We start from the raw sequence: 19,190 nt of genomic DNA, 5'->3' as shown, positions 1-19,190 counted from the left end.
TGGCCCCCTCATGGCCTTTAGCTCCTTGAAGCCGGGGGCTGTGCCCTGTTCTCATCTTTGTACTGGGGAAATTCCATGATTAGGGACACAGCACAGTGCCTCGTCCTCTCGGGGCTCGCAGCCGCTGGGCCAGACAGAAGTAACAGTAACTGCAACACCCGGGCGGCGCAGGGCCTGCACTGAGCCAGCACCAGCTTTGGCTTCTCTGAGCGAAAACGGAGTGTGCTCCACAGAACCCGGCAAGGTCCTCGCTGGGCCCAAGGCAGAGAAAAGTGTCAACCAGGTGCTATCAAACGTTCACAGCAAAACCAATGTCCCGTGGCAGGACAGGGTCCTTACTAGGGACAGACACCCCCATCAAGGCACAAAGGGTGAAGGGTGGCACACCAGAGCTACACAAAGAATTCAGATGTTGTCGTCACTTCCCATGAGGCCCATGAAAGTCAGGGAGAAATAAGTAGTCAAATGAGGAAAGACACATTTATGTTAGAGATCTTCACCATCTCATGATTTAAAAAGCTGAATCATGTATGACAATAAACCCCCACGAAGCTGCCACCACAGCTAGAGCGACAGACTGAGGACCCTTTCCCAGGTTCCACGGCGCACACACTGGTGAGAACTCCCAATACATGGTTTGTAAAAAACAGGGACCGTCCGGAAGACTTCTTGATACATGTCAGTAAACAGACAGTGAATTACTGGGAATCCACTTTAAAAAAGGAAGCTATTAAATCAATTCTCAAAAAGGCAGATTTGAGATATAGAACCAAGCTTCAAAACCCCAACTATTTTTGTTACAGAGATAAGAAATAAATTATTTACTCTTTGCTGTGAATGGCAAGCAGTGATTAGAATTCAGAAAAATATTCTCTCTAGAATTAAAACAAGTTCGAAGGCCTGATTTCTAGCCCTGAGATTGGTCATGAAGTATTTTCCCTTTGCACACAGACAGGTCTGTTGGGGTCGAGTCACAGATGGGTGGACACAGAGATGAGGAGTCAGGACAGTGCTCGGACCAGAGTGCAGGTCCCCAGTGAGTGCACGGCCCTGATCACCAAGACATTTGTAAAGAGAGCAGGGAACAGAAATGTGATGTCAAAAAGCCCAGAGAGTTCGGAACAATCCATATTTCAGAAGGAAAACCTGTTACAGCTCCAAGGTGAAACAGCCTGGTAACACAATCACCTGCACTCCCCCTTCGTAATGCTCAAGTTTATGCAACTTCCCATGAGGTTATTTCTATATCCCAGCTAAAACCAATTAGATCAGACACTCCGATCTGTACATATGTTATATGTTTCCAGGGTGCTGGTTTCCAATATGTGACAGTTAGGTTAGGGTCAGGGTTAGGTTCTGACAGTCCAGCCGGGACTGACTGCCCTTTGCACTTACACCTGCCCAGATTTACGGTTTTCCTGTGCTTTAAAAGGAATGTCAGTATTTTAACCTTACTTTCAACATAAATTCCATTCTTTTTTTTAAAATGTATTTTTATTGATTTCAGAGAGGAAGGGAGAGGGAGTGAGAGAAAGAAACATCAGTGAGAAGAATCATTGATTGGCTGCTTCTTGCATGCCCCCTACTGGGGACCAAGTCTGCAACCAGGACATGTGCCCTTGGCCAGAATTGAACCTGAGACCCTTGAGTCTGCAGGCCGAAGCTCTATCCAGAGCCAAACTGGCTAGGGCATAAATTCCATTCTTTAAAGTCGATACCCATAGCTATCTACCTACGTTAAGTGCTACACAGTTCCACAGTGATCTTAAAATAGCACTCGATGCAGAAGCATGGGGTATGTACTGGCAGCACAAGGCTGGCTACTGGTGTTAGACAGAATCAGGATTCACTTAAGAATGTCACTTAGTTTTCCTATGGCTCAAGTTTCTTGACTGTAGTTTTAGCAAAGGGAATACAAATCAATATGTGATTCTATAGGTAAATAGAATGTAACTTTGTATTCATGTATTGCTTTTTATTAAATGTGAGAGATTTAAAAACTACACACCAACTTGGATAATAATTACTTATGTGCCCCTCTCATCGGAGGGAATAGATGACTTATCATTTAGTTCACCTTCCTGAACCTACTAGGATTTTGGGGATAAGCTGAGCAGCTCTCCTCATAAAGGAAAACCTTTTATTTTATTTTCTGGGCAGTTGGAAAAAGCCTGAGAATTCTCAACGTGGCAAAGACCCACACAAACGCTTTTCAGGAAGCGCAGGCCCCGTGAAGACCGCCAAGCCCTGTGCTGACTGACAGGGGAAAGTCTGCAGAGACAGTGCTCCAGTCACCCAGACCCGCAGACGGAAAACCAGAGACCACAACTCCAGCCCCAGAGCCTGGCACCCTGGGAGTCAGCCCAAGAGTCAGTGCTATGTAGGATACGGCTGGCCACTCTGGAAGGCAGGGCACCTGTGCCCACCAACAGAGCGCAAGGGCCCTCCTGGCTCAGAGCAGGTACTCACGTGGTAGAAGTCAGGCAATTTTTTAAGGACAAAAGGCTTAATTTTAGGAAAGAGGACATAAACTTTATACTTGATCTATTCCAAATCTAATTTCTTTTAGAATTTGATATTAAAGAGAAGGAAATATAGTTTGAGTTACAGCATCTATGATATTTGCAAGAGAAAGCAAATTATAATCTTGGTCCAAAATAAAGGCTGTATCCTGGTTTTCTTTTTACCACAGTATATTCATCAATTTCATATCTTATTTTAAAAGCAGAAGAAAACGTGTCAATCCTGTGGTAAAAACTTTTTGGGGCAAATGAAGTACTTATACAAAAGTTGGAAAGTATTTTTCCTTTATGGATATTTTCATAAACAATGTTAGTGAATGCGATTCCCCTCCTTCCCATGACGAAGCCACAGGCCTAACTTATAAAAACATGCAGTCACACCCTAGACGGTTTCAAGAAACGTTACTCTCGTTTGTAGTACCTGGGGGTTTGCTTTGGCTAGATTTTCTATTTTAACCCATGCTTCTTCTCGTTCTTTCATTTTTAGCTTCTCTCTGAAAAACAGTAAAATGTAATTAGAGAAATGAATTACATTCAAGAAACAGTTAAAGGGGAAAACACTGAATGGGCAGTGACATAGTCCTATCTCATTCACAGTGGGGATTACAATACATGGGACATGAAAAAATGCAAAAACAACAAGACTTAGAGGAAAAAGATAAAAGTAAATGCTAAAACTTCAACATGTCCACTGACAATGAGTCAGCATGACCTTCAGTCAATCACTGAACTCGACTTTTCTGAAAATCCACAAGATGTGCAACAAGACCTTGAGGTTCCCTTTTAGAAACTGTGATAGTCTATGGGAGAAGGTGTGCCATCGGAAAAGCCCGATGTTTATATATTTCACATCTGAACACTGCGTTCAGCTGAGCTAAGAAGGGACCAGGCAGCCTGAAGGGTAAAGAAAGCCCCCTGTGCCCTGCCCTGCTGTTTACTATCGTCTCACACTCCACGTCTCACGTGTTTACACTTGGCTGTCTTTCTCTTTCCACACTGCCCCGAACGTAAATCCCACAAAGACAAGGGTCTTGTTTGCTTTACTCACTGCTGTGTTGCCAGAACCTAAGACAGGGCCTGGCATACAGGTAAACACTTCCATGCTGTATATAGAACAAACGTGACCACTGGCTATATAGACTGCATGTGAATTACATTCAGTCAAGTTTATCTGCCTGAGCCAGTTTTAAGTGACAAGCCAAGAATAAACTCTGCTAACAGTTCATACTGGACTCTGAAGTGGGGGTATAACTAGTTAACCACTGAGACAGTCTTTGTCACTAGACTGTCCCTGGGCAGTGAGCGCAGGGCCCTGGTTCTGCGGGCACAGGTGAGACTCCAGAGAATGCTTACAGCACGGATGTTACCACATTAGAACAAAGTCCTGTGGAGATGAAGATTCTTGCTCTCTCATACAAACCTTACAAAACGTAATTCAAATGCCTGCCTTATAAACATGAAAAATAACTACACATTACAGCCGGTAAGGGTCCCTGAGAAAAGCAAAAATTCTGAAAGTTAAATGATTAAACTAGTAGAATGGAGGAAATAGCTAACTTTAAATGTGTTCTCTGAAAATAAGTTATCATAACAAAGTTTTTATTTGCTTTCCAAGTATGAAAGGATTGATTTTGCTTTAAAGTGAAAGATAACATGCTAGGACAAACTAATGGGAGAGGTTTATTGAGGGTTAAGGAGAAAAATCCTTGAAAGAGTAACTTTTGAAAAGAGCCACTTACTTCAGCTTCTCTGCTTTAAACTGTTGGGTGCAGTCATCGAATAGTTTTTGGTTCATTTCCATGAAGAGTTTCAGTGCGTTGTATATCAAGCCATGTATTGTCCTATATGTAAAACTCATGTTGAAACTCAGAATACATGATCTTTTTTACCCTCTCCCTCTGCCTGGGATACAATCTATTTTCATCCAAACTTATCAGACTATTTCAATATTCATTTCACAAGTTTCCTGCACTTTAAAGTAAAGAAGTTGCTGCTTTTGATTCATTTGTTCCTTTTCTTTAAAAAAAAATTTTTTTAATTGATTTCAGAGAGAGGAAGGGAGAGAAAGAGTGGGATAGAAACATCAGTTGCCTCATGCATGCGCTCTACTAGGGATTGAGCCCACAACCGGACATGTGCCCTGAACTGTGACCTCCTGGTTCATGGGTTGACCCTCAACCACTGAGCCACACTAGCCAGACCATTTGTTCCTTTTCTTACAGTCCACCATGCAGCCTGTAACATCCTTCGGGAACCAAAAGCCACCTTACAAGCTGAATAAAAATGTTGGAACTTGAACAAGTGTAACTAAGACAAGCTTAATTATATAGGAGACAATAATGTGAACATTTTATTTCCTATAAATGTTAGTTTCCTTTCTATCTTATTCACTGAGGACAGAAAAATTAATTTTAATAATGCCTGTAGAGCTTTGGTAGGTAGAACATAAAACTGCCACAGAGCTGCTTAGTCAAACTTAGCTGCAGGATCTGACACACAGAAGGGGAGCCCAGCTGCTCTGCGTCCCAGCGGAGCCCCGTGACTCAAGTCCCAGCTGCCATCTGTGGAGCCACATAAGCGACCCTCCAGTAATGGCAGAGAAACTGCGCAGCAGAGCCTTGCAAACCAAGGAATTGTGAGCAACAATAAAATAGGAGTTAAACCAAAACCCAAGCCAAAAACTAAACTTTCAAATCACAACTACTTTTTAATTCACTTTATAATAAACCCAAATCATAATTAGACAACACTTAGAAGAACCTTTCTTCCTTGGCCCTGGGCAGGAATCATGCTCAATCAAGTACAGGAACTTTGTTATCACCCGCTAAACTTGATGGTTTAGTGTTGACATATGAACTAGGAGGTCATGGTTTACTTTCTGGTCAGGGCACATGACCAGGTTGCGGCTCGATCCCCAGTAGTGGACATGCAGGTGGTGGCTGATCAATAACTCTCATCATCTATGTTTCTACCTCTCTCTCCATCTCTCTGAAATCAATAAAAACATATAAAAAAAGTAAAAAAAGAAAAAAACAGATGCTACAAAGAGGTTGTTAAAAGTCAACATTTTAACAATGACTAGACAACTCAAGGACGATTCCAGCCCCAAGACTGCAGTGAGCGGTCACAGGTGTGGTCAGGCACTACGACTTGTTAACTTCACCTTAATTAACCATCACATCAAGGTGAAGGTCACCTGCAAAGCAGGGTGTTTTGTGTATGGGCACACCTAGATGATATGGTGGGTTTGGTTCCAGACCACAACCATAGCGCAAGTAGTCATCCTTTTGCTGGAGGAGGGTCCTGCCTTCATTTTTGTTGTTGTTAGTCCTCACTGAGGATATTTTTTCCATTGATTTTTAGAAAAAGTGGAAGGGAAGGAGGGCGAGAGGGAGACAGAAAAACATCGATGATTGGTTGCTTCCTGCATGTGCCCCAACAGGGCCGGGGATGAATCCTCAACCCAGTATGTGTGCCCTGGGCGGGAATCAAACCTGCCACCCTTCAGTGCTTGGGCTGATGATCCAACAACTGAGCAACACTGGCCAGGGCCTGCCTTCAATGTGTAAAAAACACATTGTGAAGTGCAATAAAGCAAGGTGTGCCTGTTTACTAACATTGTCTTGACTGGTCATCACAAAACACTCAGCTGGGTGATAATATTCTCTATTTTTTGGAGAAAATCAGTCCATCAGTCCATTCCTGCTCTTCTGTGAAAGGACAGGAGAAGCAGAGCAAATGTGAGGTTCCTCAGGCGGGTTGAGATCACCTGCTCTAGAGGCAGGGAGCACAGTGGGTGGTTCTAGGTCACAGAGGAATACTCCCAGGGTGTGTGACAGCAGAACTTGAGGGTCCCAAGGATGGAGTGGCCATCCTGCTGGGGCTGTGCCCCGGGAGCTCTGACGGGACCTTTGACTCCTCTGGAGGGAACTTAACAAGATGCTGCTACTCACACGGCCAGATATGGCAGCTGTGAACATGTGGGCTTGGACTGGGGGTAAGGAGGCAAATGAAAGACATACTTCCACTTAACTACTAGTCCAATAAGACATCAATAGCTCGTTCCTTAACTGATACTTCAGACTTGGATTTCAATTCTAACTGGTTTGAAGTATAAGCAGAATATGCAAATGTAAAAATATATAGATACTATACCTGAAACTCATATAAATAATGTTCAGTGCAAACTATAATTGAGAAATAAAATAAAAACAAATAAATAAAAACACGTAGATGTGAGGATGGCAGCCTGCTTACTTATTCCAGTGGGTCTTTGAATTGCGGTACAAGGACGGGAACATGATGGGCAGGATCTTGGCTGCGTTGTCACTGATGAGGCTCATAATGTACTCATTGTTCCAGTAATACAGCGCTCGCTCTGCCACCTGGAAGACAGGAGGTGCATGCTCTGTTCCGGGTCATGACTGAAATCATTCAGCAAATATCCCCTCTACTACACCTGTGAGTAGGATAATGAAGTATACTGCCTTAGAAAATTATGATTATTTTTACAAATTCACAAAGCCCTAGACAGCGATTGTAAACCAGTGTGCCTCCAGAATTTTTAAAACATATAATACCTGACTATTTAGTCAGGGACATTGACCTCTTTTCCCTTAGATTGTAAAAAAAAAGAAAAAAAGAAAAAAAAAGACAACATCCAGCACACAGTGGCCACCAGTGTGAATGCCCTGTCTTGAATCATAAATACTGGTATATAGGTCATATTATAGGGTTGCTTCTTATTGGTCTCATCAATTTGTAAAATATAAAAAAAGTTACATCTGATTGGTTAATTCTTGGTACCAAAAATACTTATATACAAGTAGAGGCACCAGATTGTTTAAAAACGTCACTTTGGAGCAAAAAGGGTAGGCAATTACTATTATTATTACTATCATTTTTGTAAATCAATCAAAATTATATCTAATTTTTGTCAGATCAGCAAACTCCGTATTTTTGGTGTGCTGCAGGATTCTGGCAATTAGTTTATGTGCCACAAGATGAGAAAGGTTGAAAACTGCTGCCCTAGACTGTAACCCTAAAGAGCCTTCAACAAAGAGGCAGATGGTTTCTTGGGCACCAAGAACACTGGCACAGCTTACTCAACATTCATGCCAGACACTGGGCTATATGCTGAGGGACACAAGTCAAATGAATCCTTCTGCTACCTGCCGCCCATGCACACACAGCTCAGCAGGGACGAGGCATTTGGTGGGTGAATTATTTAATCCATTAGAAGTGATACATCATGTGGTGAACAGCGGTGGGGCAGGGGACATGGAGTGCTGTGTGCGCGTGGGAAAACGTGGTCATGGAGCAGGTCCCCGAGGGAGGTGAGGGCACTGGCCGAGGGCATCGGGAGTCATTAGATGGAGGGATGGGAGGGGCTGGGGCAACATGTACACAGGTCACGTGGAGCTGTGCTGGCACATTTTCCCTCCTCTGCTGGGTCACCAACTCCCTGAAGACCATGAGGTTTTGCTCATTTTGTGGCTAGATTTTCACCCTGTTCATGATGAATTTACAATAAATGTCTGTTCAGCGACACAAAAGGATGGGGTGGCAGAGTAGCCAAATAAAGCCACTGGGGAAAACCTTTGAGAGCCTTGAAGGGTTTAAGAAGGAAATCAGGAAAAGAAAGCGGAAAGTGACTTGATTGAGAATTCCCTAGTGACAAAAATCAAGACTATTAATTAAGTTTTTCTAAAGGGTGAAGGGAGATGAATTTATATGATGTCAGAAACAAAGAGCTTTATGGAGAGAATCCAGAGCTGAAGGTTTTATCATATTACCAATAGATATCGATTACTCAATTATGGAAAATAGGGTTTTATGCATTTTGGAACATGCTGAACACAAAGATAGTTTTACAGAGAAGCCATTTAAAAACTTTTATTGATTTTAGAAAGAGAGGGGGAGGCACAAGAGGGAAGGGGGGGGAGACAGAGAGAGAGAGAGAGAGAGAGAGAGAGAGAGAGAGAGAGAGATGGATTGAGATTAACCTGCTGTTCCACCCGTTTATGGGTTCACTGGCTGACTCCTGTATGTGCCTGACCGGGGATTGAACCTGCAATCTTGGCACACTGGTACGATGCTCCAATCAACTGAGCCACCCAGCCAGGGCGAAAAGCCTTTTTTAAAAAAATATATTTTATTGATTTTTTTACAGAGAGGAAGGGAGAGGGATAGAGAGTCAGAAACATCGATGAGAGAGAAACATCGATCAGCTGCCTCCAGCACACTCCCTACTGGGTATGTGCCCGCAACCAAGGTACATGCCCTTGACCGGAATCGAACCTGGGACCCTTCAGTCTGCAGGCCGACGCTCTATCCACTGAGCCAAACCAGTTAGGGCAGAGAAGCCATTTTTAATTGCTCTTTTAAAAAAAACTGTTCTTATTGAGAAATGTTGTCAGTTATGGGAACAAGATACTAAAGTATATTTTACAGAACTAACGTCTTAGCATCTTATTTTGAGGTGCGATTAAAGTGCAAACTTGAAGTTTACTTTCAAATCACATGAGAAGCACAACATGAGAAGCCACACCCAGTAACCTGTCACCCCAACAGGAGCCCACCCAGCAGCTGCTCACCACTCTCTGCACCCTCCCCCAAGTCCATACCTGGAAGTGTGGGCTGGAGACGCACTTGGCCAACTGCCGGAAGAGCGGCTCCATGACCTTGACAAATTCCGACGGTTCAATCACATCTAAAATTTCTTCTAACTCATTCAAGAACATTACTTCTTTTGGACTGTGAGTCTTTGGCCAGTATTTGAGCAGTGCCATGACCACCTATGGAAGAAAGAGCACACAGTGTGATGTCCATGGTGCCCCAACATCCGTTAATTAAGTCGGTTTTCAGTCCCCATTGCACAGCAACAAAATAAGGTGGTGCTTTTTTCCTTATAGGAGAAACAGTGATTCAGTCGATTACTAGCTGAGTTTTTTATAATTAGAGAAACAGGTAAAATTTTATACACTTTATTATTTTTTTTAATCTTTAAAGTTGAGCGTATTACAGATGTCCCTCTTTTTTCCTCCACTGCCCCCCTCCACGCGGTTCCCACCCCGCCCCAGACCTTTGCCATTCTATTGAATTTTATACACTTTAGAACCACAATTTTAATGTATGGGACCCACTCACTCTTACTGACACGTTTCAGTGTTAGTTTCTTTAAAAAAGCGAAAACAAACAAAGAGGCAGTTAGGAGAGCTTAGAGAGAAAAGACCAATGGACAAACACAGAGCACATGAATTCTACATGTCTCAGTGTCCAAGTGGCCAGTTCTAAAATTGTTGGTGACACATACACATGTACAGAATCCATTTCTTTCTCAAGTTAATTGATTACTCATATACATTTATACACAAACATGTGTGTGGTTATGTATGGTGTTTTCAATGGTGCTAAAACATATCAAAGAGACAAAAATGAGCTGGTATTATTAGCTCCTGCTTCATGAGGCTGCAGAGGGATCTGAGCTTGGGCCCACACTGCCTTCTGTGTGCATGACCTTGGACTGGTCACCAATCCTTTGGTGCCTCAGAGCCTTCATCAAAGACGAGGGATACAACAACCTCTGCCCTGGGGCCGCTGTGGGGAGCAGACTATGAAATCCACACAGCTGCCTGGGGATTGCTGGCCCTTAGAAGGCGTGCGTTGGTGTGGCCGTAGCGAGAACCCCACCTAGACAGCGCCCTTGAAGGCACATTCAGTCCCATGGCAGTGGCTTCCTGATTTGTGGATGTTAGATGTCCCATTCCTTGCCCAAGTCAGACAGGTAGTTTCTGCTGGGCAATCTTTTTTTTATCATATTGCTATAGTTTCCAAATTTCCTACCACAATCACACCAGTAAGCATTAATAATGCTTCTAGAGGTTAGCCACTTTAAGTCTAAAACAGCACAACCCAGAGCCAGCATTTACATGTAAGCACACGTCCTTGAATGACTGTAACCTACTACCTGAAAGCTCTGTTTAGCCTCTGAACCACCAGCCAGCCGCTAGCATTAGGACTGCTGCTAAGTCATCACGGCTCGTGCGTACTGGCTGGTGGTCCCACCTCGTCATTTCCAGCCTGAAGACCACACTAGTCACGGCTTAGCAGGCCAGCCCCGTACTCACCACCGTGGTTAGAGTCATGGTGGCCTCTGAGCAGCATCTATATAGAACAATTCTGTTTTGATGCTTGTGGCATTTAGGTTTCTGGATAATCTTTGATGTTAAACTTTATAAAACTCCAAAATTTATAAAAAAGAAAGCACTCCTAGTTTGGAGGTCTGTCTGACATAATTTACAACACAATTATCTTAAAAAGGAATTATTTTTAAAAATGCATCACTTAATGGATTTCCTCCTACTTTTTGCTCAAAATAACTTAATAGACATTTATCAAGCACCTACTACAGCCTGGATGTATGGGAACCACTGTTAAGAGTACAGCAGATGCACATCACTGCACAGCCCACGGCTCCTAGTCATTTGACAAATGGAATTTTATGGGAGAAACACATTAATATTCGAGCTGCAGGACAACTGATGTAGCTACTCATGTCGCTGGAAAGGTATTATTTCTGGAATCAGAGTCACACCCTGACTTTTCACACTATTTGCATCCACCTATGAGCAGATCAATAACCAACTGTTTCAGAGTGTGACAGCCTTTTGCAGAAGAGTATGTCTGCTCTGGGAATGCTAATACCAGGCGACAATGGCCGCTCGCTGATGGGAACACTTCAAGAACGGGGCTTTCCTTGGCAAACTCAATGGGCTGCTGGCTCTCTGGAGAGGACTGGCAGCCCCTGCCTGGCTTCCTGGGGAGTCCCCTTCCTGACCTGGCACATTAGGGAAAGAGAAAGAGCTCTCACCAGGCTGTAGAGGCCTATAAAGACAGGTGGGCAACAAGAACACGATTTTACTTCCTGATGAGTTTCTGTTCTTCTTACAATACTGTATGTGCTCGATGTGCCCAGAACACTTTAGAGCACTGTATATAGGTTGCAAATAAAAAATATTTATTACAGATTACAAATGGGAGCAAAAAATGTCTTTTAAATGGGTTGTACTTTATGAATTCTGGAGCCCCCAAACAAATAAAAGAAAAGAAAAATTCTGGAATCTGAACATTTCCTTGGGAGCTTCCAGAATCTCAGAGCTGAGGCAGAGGTGTGAGAAGACTCCAGGGAGGACACTGCAGGGACGAGTCACTCTGAAAGGGGCTGCCTGTCACCTCTACAGGCAGCATCTGAGGGACGTGATCAGAGCTGGCCCTGAATTCGTGGGTGAGGTAGGGGAGTCTACACACAGCATTTAGAAGCTTAAAAGAAAGCAGAGATCAGAAGTCAGTTTCACACAGGAACACAGTATTAGGATTTCTTCATGTCTTTTCACAAGAAAACTAAAAGACTGCACCTAATACTTTTTACTTTGTTACTCACTAGTAAAAACAACCCAAATAAAGAATGGGCAATGGCCCTGGCTGGTGTACTCAGTGGTTAGAGCATCGGCCCATGCACCAAAGAGTCGAGGGTTCAATTCCCGATCAAGGGCACGTACCTGGGTTTTGGGTTTGCTCCCTGCCCCTGATAGGGATGAATTGGGGAGGCAACCAGTCAATGTGTCTATCTCACATAGATGTTTCTCTCTCTCTTCCCCCCCACCCTTCCACTCTCTTTGAAAAGCAATGGAAAATGTATCCTCAGGTGAGGATTAATAACAACAAAAAAACACAGAAACCACCCCCCACCCCAACAAAAAGTAGGGTCTGTCTTATTAAAAAAAAAAAAAAAAAAGAAAAAAGAATGGGCAATGGAGAAACTGCTGATGGGAATGTAACATGGTGTACTGCTGTGGAGAACACAGTTTGGTGGTTCCTCAAAAACCTAACCCTAGAATTACCATAAGATCCAGCAATTCCATTTCTGGGTGTATACCCAAAGGCACTGTAAGCAGGCACTTAAAGAGTTATTTGTATGCCCCATGCTCATAGCAGCATCATTCACAGTAGCCACTGAAAGGTGAATGATAGACAAAAACTGGTCCATCCACTCAATGGAATATTATTCAGCCATAATAAGAAATGGAATTCTGACACCTGCTACAATACGGATGGACCCTGATGACATTATGCTGAGAGAAACCGCCGCACAGAAGGACAAATCCTGTAGTGGGGAATTCATTAGAGACAAAAGGAGGACGGAGGTCACCAGAGGCTTGGGGAGGGGAATAGGGAGTTAGTATTGAGCGTGTGCAGAGTTTCTGTTTGGGGTAATGACAAAGTTTTGGAAACAATGGTGAAAATTGCACAACTTTGTGAATGTCATTAATGCCAATGAATTATACACCTAAAACAGCAAAGTTTATGTTATGTGTATTTTACCACAATTTATAAAAACTTAGTAACAGCCCAGCCGGTGTGGCTCAGTGGTTGAGCATCAACCTATGAACCAGGAGGTCATGGTTCAATTCCTGCTCAGGGTACATGCCAGGCTCAATCCCCAGGAGGGGGCATATAGAATGCAGCTGATCAATGATTCTCTCTCATCACTGATGTTTCTCTCTCTCTTCCTCTCTCTTTTCTTTTCTGAAAAAACAAAATCCTACATAATAAAACCCTAATATACAAATCGACCAAACGGTGGAACAACTGGTCTCTATGACATGCACTGATCACCAGGGGGCAGACGTTCAAAACAGGAGCTGCCCCCCGGTGGTCAGTGCGCTCCCACAGGGGGAGCACTGATCAGTTAGAAGCTGGGCTCATGGTTGGCGAGCTCAGCGGCGGTGGCGGGACCCTCCCTGCCTCCGCTGCAGGCGGGCAGTAAGGAGTGAGGGGTCCTGGACTGAGAGATCCCCAGACTGTGACAGGGATCCTGGACTGCGAGAGGGCAGGCTGAGGGACGCCCTCTTCCCCAGTGCATGAATTATGTGCACCAGGCCCCTACTGTGAACATCTACACTAATAAAAGAGAAACATGCAAATTGGTGTCACTCCGCTACGCCCACCAGCCAAACAGAGTGACTATGCAAATTAACCCAACAAAGATGGCGGTTAATTTGCATACACAGACGCAGAGCAAAGACCGAAGGCTCTGGCCGGAGTGAAGATTGAAGACTGAAGAGGCTTGGCTTCTCCGCTGCAGCCGGAGGGGAGAAGCCAAGCCTTGCTGCGGCCGGAGGGGAAAAGCCTAGCCTCGAGGCTTGGCTTCTCCGCTGTGGCCGGACCAAAGGCCTGGGTCCCGGGTGCCGGAGGAAAACCGGTGCCGGCGGCAAGGAGAAGGAAGGCCTATTGCGCGAATCTTCGTGCAACGGGCTTCTAGAATATATATATAATGAAAAAAATTAATAACATAATGTACTAAAACCCACTGAACTGTACATATTAAATGGGTGAATTTTGTGGTATGTGAATTATATCTTAACAAAGCTGTTAAAATTTCTTCAAACACTTCCCCTGACATCTGACATGCCCGACTATGTTAATCTAGGCTACAATAGCTTTTGTATTTTTAATAGAGATTAAATGCCAAGAAATTGAGAAATCTAAGCACTGAATGGCAGCAATGTGCATTCACTTATGAAGCAATGATCAGGAAACAGTTACCCTCTTATGTGGAAAGACTGTTACTGACAGCAAAGCCTCTTCGGCACAACAGCACTAGAACCCTCACTATAGTCCCTCTGACTGACGTCAGTTACATGTGCTGCTAAACCAAGAGGGGAGTGTTAAGCTGCATACAACTTACTGGTGACAACTGCCCAGCACTCTGAGTTCCAAGTACAGTGAGGGACAAGGTGACATTGTGGCATAAATCCCCTACAATCCAGGGACCTGTCACTAAAAGGACTACACCTGGAAAACCCATAACACCGAGTGAACTCAGTGTCATTAGGCCTATAGCTGAAGAGGAAAGAGCTGAACAGCTGTGTGCTGAGCAGACAGTGGGGTGTCGACACTGAGTACGCTGTGTGTGGGGGGGCGCTTGGTGACAGGGCAGTGCAGGACCACTTACTGGTTCTGTGAGGGTGCTGTCCTTCTCCAGAAACTGCACGACACAGTACGCCAGCTGACAAGTAAAGGAGAAAAGAATTAACGTTTCATTTTAACATGGAAATGCCGCTAGGTTTCTAGGATCCTAGCATCACTGTTAACATTTCCTTTGCTGAGACAAGGGTCTGACACGCTCAGGTGCTGCCCGGGGGTGTCCCCAGCCAGGTGGGATGGGCCCCACTGCAGGCCAGCACAGGTTCTTCCCCCTCATCAACTGCAGAGGGTACAACGGAAAGCTGAGGAAATCAGGAAACTGTCTTTTGGGCTAACACCAATATGTCAGCCCAGGTCTGATGGGGATTTTTCCTGTGGTTTTTTGGAGACTAACGAACAAGTAATATGACAAATGGGAAAAACTGAATTAAAATTTGGTTCCACCTTCAATCTCTGAAGTATTGATTTCTAATACAGGACAATTAATATGACATCAACGGGGCTGAATGTAAAGATCTTACCAGTTAGTAACAAACAAAACTCGAAGCAAAATATTTCCCAGGAGGCCAATGTCATTAGAATCATCTGAAGAATATACAGTTGACCCTGAACAACGCAGAGGCTGGGGCCAATGCCTGCACACAAAAATCCACGTGTAACTCAAGCCAGTGCTCCGCACACGTGGATTCTCTGCACACGCGGGCTCCCTACTGCCAGTTGACCCTTACCTATTGTACGCCATAAGCATCTGTAGATGCAAGAGGCGGACCTTCCTCACGGGCCTGTGCATCTATAAAAAAAAATGTTTTCCCTAAGTGGCAGCCCTGACCAAGTTTAAAATCATTTTTCATGAGAATTTTCAGCTGAAAATATTCAAGAACACCCGAATTGTCATATATATTTATTTTTGTAATATTCATTGCAAATTGACTTTTTAAAAATTAAATTCAAAATATCGTGGCGTGTGGGGATGGTTTCTGTTTTGGACGTATGGCAGTTTAAACATGGGTCTGAACTATGTGAGTCAATTGAAAAAAAATCTAAGCCGAGGGGACCCCCACAGTTCAAGCCTGAGTTGTTCAAGGGTCAACAGTTCTTTCTGCAATTTATCCTTCACTGCAAACTCCCTAAGTGGAGCCCTGCAGAGCAGAGCTTCTGGAACACACTGGCTACTGAAGGTGGGAGTGCCCAAATCCAGCACCCTGCCATCAGCCTCACTGAGGTCTGTCTACATGGACCTTAGAAGAATAAGAGTGAAGGAAAAACCAGATCTCCTGGGTACCTGCAGTGGTTAGTAACCACATATGGACCTACTTTTCAGTATGACTGTAATTAGATTTTTACAAAGTTGTGGCTATGGGTGTACAGGTACTATGTACAGGTACCTTTTCCTTTAAGGTGCTAGTTTATAAATGATACTACAGACAAATTTCCTTTGAGAAGTCTTCCTCGACTCTTTTCAAGCCTGTTACTCCCTTTCCTATGCTTAAAACTCATTGTGAAATTCTCTACTCCTGAGATTTTTCTGATTTTCTTAAAAGGAATCTCTTTACCCCCTTGTTCTTTCATTTACCACCAGAGCCTTGGTACCTGAGTCAGTAATGTGATATAAGAAAGGAGCACTCCCAATGAACAGGATGGACTCAGTCTCGGGGCTCAGTAATGTTCCGGGAAGACCGCCTGCTACCGAGCCCCTGGCACGACTGAGGCCCTTACCTGGGGGTGGTAGACACTCAGAGATTTCACTTTGTGCAAAGGTAGTAACACCTTCAATAAGAAAATCTTGTGCTCTTCTTTTAGTGGTAAGGCAAATCCATTAATTATACTGTGAAAACAGAATTCATGTACAGTTTGAATATTTACAAATTCCAGATTTAAAAAAAGTATCTTGCTGTTTTTTCCCCGTTTTAGTTTTTATCATGAAAACCAGCAAGCAAAAAGATGCGTTTCAGAAAAAAGGAGAGTATCAGCAGAAATTTAAAAGAAAATTAAATGCCTTCAAGGTTAATTTTGTCTCTGTAACTACAGGGCAATTTTAAATTTCTGGATTTACAGGGTGTTACCCAGAACAGTGGGAGTCTCTGGGGGTAAAAAAACCTCCTTCCTTAGGCCACGAAGACCAGGCAGCTCAGTTGGCACCCCCAGCTCCAGGGTGCCCCCACCCAGCACTTTCCCTTGGCCTTCACCCATCCTTAGGAATTCACTTTCCAGGAGAAAGTCTGGCTCATTATTCTAACGCTGAGTGCACAGAACGGCTTTGCAAAGAAAGGAGGGTCTTACTCTTAACCTGCAAACCAAAGTTTCTGTTTCTAATATCAAGTAGTTTATCCACTTGTTTTTATAATTACGCAGCTGCAGGTAAATGTTACCAAGAGCTATGAAAGCAGTTAAAGCATTTTCTAAATTGTTCCCCCATCATTCATGAACCTCAGGGACAGGGGCCCTGCAGGCAGGGTTAGGCTTAAGTGGCCGTCAAGGACAATATGCTCATTCACCTGGGGGGACCCTCAGATCAGATGCCTCCTCTGGAAGGATAGAGTAGTCAAGCCTAGCCGTGGGAGGGCATGGAGGCCTGTGTGCGCTGTGCCGGACACCGCAGACAGCTCACCTTGCCTCTCGACCCAGCAAGTGAATAAAATTTATCTTCCCATTTCACAGATAAGGAAACAGATGCAGAGTGGTAAGTAACTTGCCCAAGGTCATACAACCTGTAAGGGACACCCACCTAACCGCTCACTATGCTCTACCGAGGGAGAGAGACCCACCGAGTGTGTTGACACTAGCTGAAGAAGAAATCTCCATGAGGACTAACATTTTTTTTTCAAATTATATCTATAACAGCAAGTATAATTTTTTCTCGGAACAATAGGGCAGGACTACAGAGCCACAGGATGACCAGCATTCTTTGAGAAAAGCTTCTCAGTAGTTTTGGAAACCATTAAACAAAAACCTACAGGCCCTTTTCACTGCAGGACTCCTCAGAACCTCTAGCTGTCAATGTGCATGGAATCCCCAGGAGAGGAGCCACTGAACCCTGAGGACTCTGGGAAGTGGTGGGTAGGAGGCCTGCCACACAATATATAGTCAACAATTTAAAAAATGACAGCAAGCAAGAACTTTACTTGCATTAAGATAAAAGTTTTCGAAATGTTAATTATTTTGTAAGTATATATGAAAAATTTATAAAATCAAAGCATTCTGAAATATTAGTATTTATTCAGTTCCTCAAATGTATAATAAATGATCTATTCTTCTAAGTGTCAAATATAAACCTTAATGTGACTATTTTTAGCATTGCCTTTGAGGAAACAATTGAACTTGTGTTTCCACAGAATGCTCCTGAGGCGTAGGAGGTGGAGTCTACATACTGAACCACACAAATGGAAGACACTTGTCATCTAGCATGTTCTCAACCAAGAGCTCCTGAACTCTTCCATAAGTGAGATCTTTTTTAAAAAATATATATATATTTTATTGATTTTTTACAGAGAGGAAGGGAGAGGGATAGAGAGTTAGAAACATCGATGAGAGAGCAACATCCATCAGCTGCCTCCTGCACACTCCCCACTGGGGCTGCGCCCGCAACCAAGGTACATGCCCTTGATCGGAATCGAACCTGGGACCCTTTAGTCCACAGGCTGACGCTGCATCCACTGAGCCAAACCAGTTAGGGCCATAAGTGAGATCTTGTTTAAGTTCTAGAATCTAGAGAATGTTTTAAACCCTGACCGGTTTGGCTCAGTGGATAGAGCATCGGCCTGCGGACTGAAAGGTCCCAGGTTCGATTCCGGTCAAGGGCATGTACCTTGGTTGCGGGCACATCCCCAGTGGAGAGTGTGCAGGAGGCAGCTGAATCCATGTTTCTCTCTCATCGATGTTTCTAACTCTATCCCTCTCCATCTCCCTTTCTCTCTGTAAAAAAAATCAATAAAATATATATTTTTTAAAAAAGAGAATGGTTTAAGTTTTCTTGCTTTGGGGAGGGGGTGGTTGAATTTAATCAACTGGATCATTCTGCTATAAATTCCATCTAAAGCCAATCACTACCAATAACACAAAGATGACTTACCTTCCCAGTATTTCCAGTAATTCTGCTATGCCATTGTGATGCTCTGTTTCATAAATAAACCTGGAAAAGGCAATTTGTCATGTAGAATTAGACAGTGAAATAACAGCTGGGAAGACTAAAATCCTTTGAATAAGAAACAGTGCTTTTAGGGGGAAAATCACGCAGTCAGGCAACAATAAGCACATCAATTTTGTAAAACCATCCCAGGGGCACTGTTTCTTGTCATCAATAAACTCCTCGTAGCCTGCCGCTCAAAAATTCCCCCAACATTTTATTCTGAAAATTTTCAAACAAAAAGTTGGAGGAATTTTACAGTGAGCATCCGTGTTTCAACCACCCAGACTTTACAATGAACATTTTGATGTTTGCCTTATCAGATCCATCCACTCACCCCTCTATTAATTCACCTTTTTTTTTTTTTTTTTTGCTGCATTTCAACTTAAGTGGACATCTTAATCTCGATGCCTCCAATATTTAGTCTCTGCAAAGGTAGAAGCTCTTTCCTGACCACTTGGGCCGCCTTGCTGCTTCCTCTGACACTGCCCCGCCCCTCCCCTGTACACAGGGCAACCTGAAGACCTCGATCCCCTTGCTGGGACCCAGCCTGCCAT

At 43.7% G+C, this 19,190-nt stretch overlaps 1 protein-coding gene across 6 annotated transcripts in view; it reads right to left on the bottom strand.

Moving 5' to 3' along the window:
• LOC139009144 (serine/threonine-protein phosphatase 2A 56 kDa regulatory subunit gamma isoform) overlaps positions 1 to 19,190 on the bottom strand; it is a 137,744-nt gene that overhangs the window by 8,833 nt on the left and 109,721 nt on the right. For all 6 annotated transcript variants that reach the window (XM_070413197.1, XM_070413205.1, XM_070413219.1 and 3 more), the window contains 7 exons: positions 18,580 to 18,639; positions 16,227 to 16,335; positions 14,539 to 14,592; positions 9,149 to 9,319; positions 6,780 to 6,907; positions 4,262 to 4,363; positions 2,944 to 3,016 (listed from right to left, as the gene is read on the bottom strand). In XM_070413197.1, coding sequence (XP_070269298.1) covers positions 2,944 to 3,016; positions 4,262 to 4,363; positions 6,780 to 6,907; positions 9,149 to 9,319; positions 14,539 to 14,592; positions 16,227 to 16,335; positions 18,580 to 18,639 — 697 coding nt within the window. The remainder of the gene's footprint in view (positions 1 to 2,943; positions 3,017 to 4,261; positions 4,364 to 6,779; positions 6,908 to 9,148; positions 9,320 to 14,538; positions 14,593 to 16,226; positions 16,336 to 18,579; positions 18,640 to 19,190) is intronic.

Source organism: Myotis yumanensis, unplaced genomic scaffold (assembly GCF_028538775.1).
Source record: "Myotis yumanensis isolate MYYU_CA2020_CCGP unplaced genomic scaffold, mMyoYum1.0.hap1 SCAF_1, whole genome shotgun sequence".
Lineage (NCBI taxonomy): Eukaryota > Metazoa > Chordata > Mammalia > Chiroptera > Vespertilionidae > Myotis > Myotis yumanensis.
This window is presented reverse-complemented; position numbering and strand designations above follow the sequence as displayed.